Consider the following 10452-nt stretch of genomic DNA (forward strand, 5'->3'; position numbering starts at 1 on the left):
AAATAAACTGAAGTCAGTTCATTTTTACTGAGAATTCGTGCTAGTTTATCTTAATTATTCCAAGGTAGACACAAAATGCTGGAGTAACTCAGCGGGACAGGTAGCATCTCTGAAGAGGAATGGGTGACGTTTCGGGTAGAGACCCTTCTTCAGACTGATGTCAGGGGAGTGGTCGGGACAGAGATAGAATGTAGTCAGACAGTAAGACTGGTGGGAGAACTGGGTAGGGGAGGGGATGGAGAGAGGGAAAGCAAGGGCTATTTGATGTTAGAGAAGTCAATGTTCATACTGCTGGGGTGTAAGCTACCCAAGCAAAATACAAGGTGCTGTTCCTCCAATTTGTGCTGGGCCTTACTCTGACAATGGAGGCGGCCCAAGACAGTAAGGTCACATTAGGAATGGGAATTAAAGTGCTGAGCAACCAGGAGATCAGGTAGGTTAAGGCGGACTGAGCAGAGGTGTTCAGCGAAACGATCGCCAAGCCTGCGCTTGTTCTCGCCGACATTATTTCAATTTAGACTTTAGTGCTAAATTTAGGAGATCAAAGTCACTAAACCTATTGTAAAAGCAAATACTGAAATCAAATTTCACGTGGTTGAATTCTGTACTAGTCGTAGAACAGGAATTCAAAAACCCACAGCTCCATGGGGCATTGTGCCACTGTCAAAGAACCCACATTTTTCCATACATTAACTAAAACATACAATAAAGGCAAAAATAACATTAGCATTAGAGTATTTAACATCACCATCGTTGTATCAACTAGTGGAATGCAGGCATCCTAAAATTAGCAACCAGTTCAATAAAAATTCAGCGCATCATTGATCAATTCCATACATCAATTATACAATAACAGTATAATCTATGAACGCAAGGCTGGCACCTGGTTTTGGCAGTTCCTTGACATGGATTATAAATTAAAATTATATCTATAATCCCTAAAATGGACAAACACTAACAAAATGGTAATCAGGAAGTTACTTCCACAAATTTAAGACAAACTGACATGACCGCAAATAATTTACCCAAGATCACTCGTAATCAGCAGAGCAGATTCCAAAATTTACTGTGTCACTGAATTTCAGGAATAAATGTCAATAACAAGAGTGCTGTTTTGGGTAAATTGTAGTTTTATTGGAAAAAAATATACAACTTGGAATGGATTTCAGGCATGTTTTGTGCCAAAGCAGATTTCAGAGAGCTCAATGGCTAAACAAAATTTTGAAAGCACAGTAAGAAAACATGAATGCTTCCTTGTATGGAACAGCAAATACAAAATAGGTTTTAGTGTACGAGTACCTGGATGATACACCCGTTTTGCAGTAGTGCAATGCTGAGAGATTTTAAGCTTTGTCCTCATTCCATGCAGAGTGATAACTCTGCATTTTAACAGCAATGCATCATGTGTCAGCCATTTCCTCATAGCAACATATCCAGATGATCCCTCGTTAAACCACACGTCCTTATGTAGCTTTGAATGTGCAGAAGAGCTTTGATGCACTTCAAGATAAAGCCACATGCAACTTTTGTTACACCAATAGTCTTCTCAAATGCAAAGGAAAACAATGACAAGATGATAATGAAGGAAAGTAACGGACTAACTCTACCCACTATACATGCAAATGTTTTACAGTTAGGGCAGGGAGAGAAACGTTACAGAAATTACAAACAAAGGAAGGCAAATAAACAATGTTTTTTTTTACAAGAAAATTAAAACAGTTTTCTGTACAAGATCTTCACTTTGCAGTCATCATTTGTACGAACTCTGTAAAGGAAGGAGGAAACATGAGTTTCTCAAACAGCAAGACCCATGTGATCTAATTAATGCCTTGTTCGAGTTTCAACTTGCCTCCATATTTTCACCTCAAAACCCATTTCAAAAAGTCAGATTTACAATCTCGCAATTAGTTTTAAGTGCCACAAAGTACCTTAGGGGAGGAAAATACTTTGCAAGCTTCATCTTACCAATAGAATCAAGGGTGAAGTGTTGAAAATTTTAAATCACTTTGAAATTAAAATTGCAAGACATTGAAGCAGTCTTGCTCCTGGTTTATTGTAATCAATCCTAATGGTTGCAAGGTACTTGTACGCAAGTACAACAGTTGCACAAAATACTAGAATGCAAATTTGCAATTTTCCATTAAAGGCAATTTAGTCTCTCCACATTGTGGATCAAATGTACCAGAATTAAATTAATTTTTCATTAAAAATTCCAATGCAACCAAGGGATATTACTGTTAAGCTACATCAGTAAATTGGGATGATCCACCAAATCCAACATGGTTAATAAAACAAGTTTAAAATGTTATGGCAAATAAATATTGTACAAAGAGTAAATGCTGGGTTATTTCATCATTCTACCACTGATTTCATGGTCTAGAAAACTCCTTCCAATGAAACACTCCAGGGATTAAACAATATCTCTTACATTGAGTATCCCATAATGAATTTCCAAACAACCTCAGTCAAAGTCAACAAGTTTCACAACTTTACACGTTTTTAACCTGGCAATTAACTCGTAGGTCGTCAGTTACATTTTCAAACAAACTTCAATGCTCACTTCCTTACACTACCAACATATTTAAGTTGATGAGCCAATGTTAGTTTGGGAATCCCCTTGATGCATTCTCAAAGCACAAAAGCAGTTAAACAAATTGAAATATTTTCTTGATTTAAGGGACTTTTGGGGTTAACAGAAACTGCCTCATCATAGAGTTCAACTAGGAATGTAATCAAAATGTAAATGTTTGGTTTACACTTCGCAATCAGATTCAGAAATTAATGTAGGAAAATAACTGCAGATGCTGGTACAAATCAAAGGTATCACAAAATGCTGGAGTAACTCAGCAGGTCAGGCAGCATCTAGGAGAGGGGGAATGGGTGACGTTAAAAGTCACCCATTCCCTCTCCTAGATGCTGCCTGACCTGCTGAGTTACTCCAGCATTTTGTGATACCTTCAGAAAGTAGGTTATTATCCTCACACTACAAGGAACTTTAAACATGCAAGTTAATGATAGCCAGCAGACTCTGTGGGCCATTCTGTCAAAGGTTGCAGACCATCTGAAACAAATCACTGCCTAAAATCAGAAGCTGTAAACTCACCTTCATAGTTCACTTGACCATCACCATCAATATCTGCTTCTCTGATCATTTCATCAACTTCTTCATCTGTCAATTTTTCTCCCAGGTTTGTCATTACGTGACGAAGTTCTGCAGCACTGATATACCCATTACCATCCTGGAAACAAAGGTTACACAAAATTTATTCCAAGTTAAAAGATACAGAACATACCAGTACTGAAGAATCTTAAAGGGATAGAGTTGTAATGTTAAAAACAACTTTATACAAGTTCAAATCCCATACCAAGTGGCAGTATGCCAGGGGAGCATACTTTATTATGGAAAAGATCATGGCTGATCCCTACCACAATTCCATTCAAATCACGCTCAAAAACAGCCTTCTGTGATAGAACCAAAATCATAAAACCAGTCCTCAATGGCTAATGTCAATTTTGAGGCACTACCCCCCAATTGTGTATTCTCTAGTCAACGTCCATGTTAGGAATGCCAAAAAATGTTATCACTAATCAATTGCTTCCTGTCCAACACAAATTAATCTATCAAATTTGTTAAATGCCTATGAGCAATCTTCCTTGTGGTTTTGATTTCTGTACCCAAAATCACCATGCTCTATAGTTTGAAACTGCAGCACTATTTCCAGTGAGTGCAACACACCAACATCCATCCAGACTTGTGTACCTGAACATTAATGAACCTTTGTCCACAAGATCAATGCAACTGATTTGTACAAATTACCCACCACCTTTAAGATTAACAGATCTGCTCAAAGGGTTCATGTCATTCAGGTTGCTGAACCAGATGCTCTGGTTCTTTCAACCTGGATTCTCCCATTACTGTGTATACCGACCACATTCCATACCAATAGCAACCACATTTAAATAAATTAACCAGCCTACAGGTACTTGAAAGGACATGGCTATGTAAACAAACCACCCAGAGGCCTATATTGGAAGTGTCCTAAAGTTAAGGCTCAATCCAAAACAGTGTGTACTCAAAATGAGACTTGTATCCCAAGAGATAGAGAAAATTCAATTCGTTAGCATTTTAGATCTGCCAAAGAAAGCATAAAGAATCTTTAGTATGCAAGTTTAATACTTGCCCAATACCTTATCAAACACTCGGAATGCTTCTCTGATTTCTTCCTCACTATCTGTATCTTTCATTTTTCTTGCCATCATTGTCAGAAATTCTGGAAAGTCGATTGTTCCATTGCCTGTCCCACCCCAATAAAAAAGACATTAGTGAAACCGAATACTGAATTTAACAATTAATTTTGTGATCTTGCTCTTCTTGCTTACCATCAGCATCCACTTCATTAATCATATCCTGTAGTTCTGCTTCAGTTGGATTCTGGCCTAGTGACCGCATAACTGTTCCAAGCTCCTTTGTTGTTATGGTACCATCCCCATCTTTGTCAAAGAGTGAAAAGGCCTCTTTGAATTCTACAACAAAGTAGGAAAAATAGTCAACGTACAAAGACACAGTCCAATCTGCGTTTGACCAAGTGAACTTTAACCCATGCATCGTGAAGTCTTTACATCCACGTTAACAATGGACATATCATTGGCAAATTTCATTTCCATCACTTAAATTACATCCTTGCACCAAGTCTGAAGGGTCACAACCCACAGTGTCATCTGTCTATTTCCCACCACAGATGCTGCCTGACTGGCTGAGCTCCTCCAGCAGTCTGTTTTTTCTAACCTCTAGATTTCAGTATATTTGTGTCTCCTTGTCTTATTACTGTTAACACAATTAAAAAGTTGTGGGCTTCTTTGTGGTCCTGAATAAATAAAAATAATTTGTACTACTGGAGTAGTTTGGGCCACGCCAGAATTTTTATTTGTCAAAAAGCACTAAGACAGGCAGTATCTCTGGAGAGAAGGAATGGGTGACATAGAAACATAGAAAATAGGTGCAGGAGTAGGTCATTCGGCCCTTTCGGGTCAAGATCCTTCTTCAGAAATACTGGGATTATTGTTCATAGAGATGTATAGCATGGAAGTAGGCCATTTGGCCCAACTTTCCAATGTCAACCAAGATGCCCCATATCCCTCTTAAACTTTTCCAATCCAGGTACTATCTAAACATTGATACTGTACTCAAGTCTAAGCTGATTCACATTGCCAATGCACTTGATCAATGATGCAAATGTCTTCCAGGAAGCTAAACCACACCAAGTAGTATATAGCACCAGAAATTTAACTTTCCTCCAATTTAATTATTCCATTTACCCAGTGATGGTGAGATAATAAAAAACAAAATCATTGCTCAAACTTCACCAGGAAAAGACCTGGTACAGTTCCTTTCATAAATCCCAACTGAACTACATACACATCATGAATCTCAAATAAACCATTAAGCAGTAATTCGTCTAGAACTGAGATACAATCTACAGATCCCATAATTCAACAAGACAGTAAAACCACTTCCTGGTCACTTAAGTACTGGGCCACACATTCATTTAAGAGCAAATTCAAACAGAGGTGTGCCTCTTCTCCTCAGATAGGGAAGCTTAATCAGACTTACCCGCAATCTGCTCTTCTGTTAGTTGATCAGCCTAAAAACAAAAAATTGCAAATTACACACTTTTCTTACATAAGATAGCCATATCAGACAGCTAAAAATTTAGATAGAACAAATAAATCAAAATTACTCTCCAACGGTAATTTTTAGTTTACAAAACACACTTAAAGTCAAATAAAAAGTTAAGCTTAGTTTGAAGATTTTGCACTTCAATTAAAGATACTAACATTTTAAAATGACATGCTGTCGGTGTTAGTGAATACCTCAACGTTTACACTGAATTTTTCAGGATTTTCTTCAGATCATGTTGTGTGGTAATTTGAAATTAAGACTAATTCAATAGGGAAAATACAACCATGGTGCAGGTTTCCAGAACCAAAGTTTCCAATACACATTAACCCTCTATCAACACAAAATTCACCAGAAAACAGCCTCACCATTGACTACCATATACTTAACATAACATAATACATTCAAATTACGCTCCAATGAAACTATTTGGATTTTCTAAAGTTTCGGATCGGCATCACCAATTTCGTCGGGCGGTTTCAAAGCAGCTCATTGAATGTTTAGTGTAAGAAAATAACTGCAGATGCTGGTACAAATCAACGATATTTATTCACAAAATGCTGGAGTAACTCAGCAGGTCAGGCAGCATTTCAGGAGAGAAGGAATGGGCGACGTTTCGGGTCAAAACCCTTCTTCACCGAGTGTTTAAATAGGTGAAAAAGCCATTGAAGTATAAATTGTCACTGAGGCAGAGGAGCAAAGCTTGAAACTGGAAAAGTAAAAGCCCCAAATTCCACCCAGCCAACAGACCTCAGTATAACTTCAATGATAACCTCGCTCATCCTCCCAGCCCCCCCCCAAAAAACGTAAAATACGAGGAAAACCAAGCGAGGTGACAGAACAGGAGACGTAGGACAAACGTTTCAGAATTCTTCACAAAACACCTTTAAGATACATGCACATCAAAATTAGTGCGTTAGAAGGCAAGCTTTATTTTTCAAGGAAGCCAGTTCGCCAACATCATGCAGCGGGGTTGCAGATGACGGATCCAAGCGCTGCAGTAGCCACTACCCCCACTTCTGCATTGCGCGTCTGCAGCCGGAAGTGCTGATAATTTAAAATCAGCCGTCATCGCTACCCTCGTTCATCCCTCCCGCACCGTGCAGGCTCCGAGAGCCCTGAACCTCACCGCCCTGCCCTGCCGGGCCGCGCTGGGGGAAGGGAGGGGGGTTCACCGCGCGCGCTCCGAGGCTGGCGCGCCCCCCGGGGTTCGTTCTCCCGCCCGCGGCCGTTGCGCTCTGTCTCGCGCTCGATTAACGGCCGCAGTTTGAATTGGAGGATCGGCGAGAGAGGGCGGGCGGAGGCAGCCCCCAACAGCAGCGGTCGGCTTCGCTGCCAACCACCGCGGGGAAAAAACCCCGGTAAGGTCACGGCGGTTGCAGTAAAATAAAATTTAAAAATAAAGAGGCGACCCAAACGTGACAAACGTAGTATCAGGTTTTTTTTAAAAACACGCATCCCGGATATGTAACGACTCCCCGCTTTGCCCATCACCCGCCTTCATAGCGGGGACTGGAAGGTTAAGATTAGATACGAGTCCGTGGCGAGACGGAGCGAATGGGCCGCGGTAGGTTCTGTAGCGGTTCTCATCCTCCCTCCAAACTCCCAGCCCACGCCGCCGACCGGGAGAGCGGAAAAGCAAAAAAAAAGTCTCGTCAAAATATCTGCCGCTACATTTGGAAACATCCAGCTTCTCCTGCCGCACCGCAGGGAGAGGACAAGGGAGAAAAATAGTAGACTGGGGATTCCCGATGTGCAGCAGAACTCACCATTTTGCTACGTTAACTTATCACCGGTTGTTCGCTGGCGCCTTAGCTCCGCAGACGTTCCCGGCCACTGACTATAAACACCCCGCTCACCGCGGCTGCTTAACTCCTCTCTACCCCGTATCCCTCCGCCCAGGCCACGCCCACCGCGCTCTTCGCGGATCAGCCCACACACCCCCCCCTTCCTCCAACCGGCATCCCCACTATTGCAGAAGCAACTTAAAGCTCCGTCGTTGCAGAGTTATATATCAAGTCACCGGCTAGATTCCACAATCCCGTTCTATCCTCGGCCGATTAAAGTGCATAATTCCGGAGCTGCCCCGAAGAGCTAGCGCGGATTATTTTATTCCTGCGGAGGCAGACGAAGCCCCCATGACGCTGGCGCGGCCGGAGCCTCGGTGCCTCTGCGGCCGTTGATTGGCTGGTCCATACCTGCAATGCGTCAATGTGCTGGGTAGCGGCGTTGCCTGGCGTCCGCTTGCTTCCTTCTGTTATTCACTGCTTTTTACTGTCGGTCTTCACATGAAGGGGGTGGTTGCTTAGCGCACTACGGCGTGGTGTGGCATGGTTCGGCGCAGTGCAGCGCTTGGTGTAGTAAAGCGAAAAAAAAGGAGCGACTCGGACGGGATAGATGCTGATTAAACATGCACATTGTAGTATTAACACATTAACCTGTTTCCATTGCATCTTCCTGGTACAAGCTGCAGAGAGGATTTTTTAAATGCAATTGTTTTTTATTTTCTTCCATAATATATGACATCTGTTTTATACACTTGTAGTAATGACTTGAACGCAGAAATGTGTTATAAATTTTATTTTATTATCGTAACAAAGTTTTCAGTAGTTTAACTTGGAATGGAGTTGCAAGTTCATGTGGTCGCGATACCTGTTAAAAGATGCACGTGTATATCTTTATTGTTGCGTTTGGTATTCGCCAGTTGAAGATTTTTTATTATAAACAGTTTTTTGCCTGACGTCTTTGTAATTCTTTATAAATTTCCTATATTTTGTAACTTCGGTCTGTTTTAATATGTGTACTGAATACGGTCGCTGAATATTTTCTGGGGATATTCTAACATGGCACAATTAGTTTTATTTCCTTGTAGATTTAAACTTGTAGTTTGTAAGATCTCATTGCTTTAACTTTACTGTTTGGCTTAGTTTACTGCCTAGTAATATCGTAAGCAGGTTTCTGAATAGATTTTTAAAAAAATTACAAAACACCTGTTAAATGTGGTTAGGAAATATTACACATCTCCTAAATTGCTGTAATTTAACGTTGAGAAAATTTAAAGTGCTATTTAATGTTACAATTTTGCACTAGATATTTCATCTTTCAGGGCACATGCATTTGGTGGGTAGTACAAGATATGGGGCCTGTTAGAGTTGTATACCACAGAAAACAGCAGGTTTTTAATGACTGGAATCAAAACGAGTCAACTTTGAGGCCCTAATATTATTGTGTGCACAATTAATTTTAAGTGCATATATAGTAATCACATTTATTTAGACAGTTAAGCATCTGCATATCTCCTTGCATAATTAGTCTGAAGAAGGGTCTCGACCCAAAACGTCACCCATTCCTTCTCTCCTGAGATGTTGCCTGACCCGCTGAGTTACTCCAGCATTTTGTGAATAAATACCTTCCTTGCATAATTATCTTCTTTTCCCCATCCACTGTATTTTCCTAAATTAGCGTGGAAAGATATCAAATTATTTAAGAGGGAGGAATTGAGTATGTTGCTTTCTGTGACCAAATTGTTACTTGTTAGCTATTGATACTTGTCAAGATACAAAAAAATACACTTTATGCTGTTGAATGATAGTTTGATGTTTTGTTCGTCACCTTCCTCCTATTGCTGCCAATAAACTTCTTGTAAGCAATGGGTTGTACTGTTGTAGATTTCAAAACAATGTCTGTTTATGTCATAGAATTGAGTTGGACTGTCTCACGTATAGCAGAATGTCAGAATTACCTGAATTCTGATTTTCTTTTTAGTAACCTACTTTGTAGTATGAAACCTATTACATTCTTGCTATTTAAGCTATTTTTTAATTTTGTACATTTTAAACTTCTGCTGTCAATAACACAGTTATGTTTCCTTGTTATTTCTTCACAGCCCTTTTGAACGTGTATTCATTTCCAATCTAGAAGGCCACACCTGAATGTACAGTTACCACATTTTGAGGAATTTTATATTCCTTATCATAACTACCATCTGCATAAAAATATTTTCCTCGGCATATTTTGAATTCAAATATGTGACCCCTGACTCTTGACAGTTTCTCTCCTATCACCCTCCCTAACTTTGCCATGATCTTTATCAAATCACTCAACATTCGATGCTTCAGGGCAATGCCTGAATTTTCCACAATAACTTAAATCACAATCCCATGGATATTTCTCACAGACTTCTGACAATATTCCACTCATTTAGTTTTGGATTCAGGTGTCATCCTTCATTCTTGTACTTGAGTCTTGAGTGGAATCCACAACCTTGACTTCCAACTGAACCATGACTGTTACTTAAATGTGGCTTTGAGGGCTTTGAGGGCAAATAGATCAGAATTATTACTATGACCATTTGCATGAGAAGTGAGCCATAATGCATCATCAACGTAACATGCAACTTAACACGTTGCACATCATCTCTAAATTTTTGCTTTGTTGTGCTTGCAAGTTTGTTACTAAGTTGAGTATTCATATTAATCTTTAAGCACATTCAAAAAGTTAACTTTAATATATGGCATTTTGACATAAGACATCGCCAACAAGGTTAGTTGGCGTGGCACTTCATTGTCTGATCTGAAAAAAATCTAAGTTTGGATGTCAGCTATTAGAATGTATTACTTGGAAACTTGAATTCAAAAATTAGTAGCTGCCTTTATTTGTTCGTAACGTGTCGTGCAGTGTTGAAAAGTTGCTGCAGGAGGTCTTCACCACAAAGCCATTCTTTAGTTGCTGTACTGAGGAGAATACTCGCATGTTTTATTTTTATTTTCTGTAGG

The 10452-nt window shown here is 39.9% G+C and overlaps 1 protein-coding gene across 1 annotated transcript; it reads right to left on the reverse strand.

The window, feature by feature from the left end:
- Positions 1-1112: 1112 nt before the first annotated feature.
- On the reverse strand, positions 1113-7585 carry LOC144596563 (calmodulin-1). The gene is made up of 6 exons (XM_078405017.1): positions 7447-7585; positions 5612-5642; positions 4381-4524; positions 4189-4295; positions 3104-3239; positions 1113-1765 (listed from the first exon to the last, which is right to left on the reverse strand). Exons 1-6 carry the CDS (start codon positions 7447-7449, stop codon positions 1737-1739), a joined length of 450 nt encoding a protein of 149 aa, XP_078261143.1. The 5' UTR covers positions 7450-7585; the 3' UTR covers positions 1113-1736.
- Positions 7586-10452: the final 2867 nt, after the last annotated feature.

Source organism: Rhinoraja longicauda, chromosome 9 (genome assembly GCF_053455715.1).
Source record: "Rhinoraja longicauda isolate Sanriku21f chromosome 9, sRhiLon1.1, whole genome shotgun sequence".
Taxonomy (NCBI): domain Eukaryota; kingdom Metazoa; phylum Chordata; class Chondrichthyes; order Rajiformes; family Arhynchobatidae; genus Rhinoraja; species Rhinoraja longicauda.

Coding starts and splice junctions, on each gene's coding strand:
- LOC144596563 (XM_078405017.1), bottom strand. Junction 4,296..4,380: donor TAATGAAGTGGATGCTGATG/GTAAGCAAGAAG, acceptor GGGGTGGGACAG/GCAATGGAACAATCGACTTT. Junction 3,240..4,188: donor CATTCCGAGTGTTTGATAAG/GTATTGGGCAAG, acceptor CTTTGTTTCCAG/GATGGTAATGGGTATATCAG.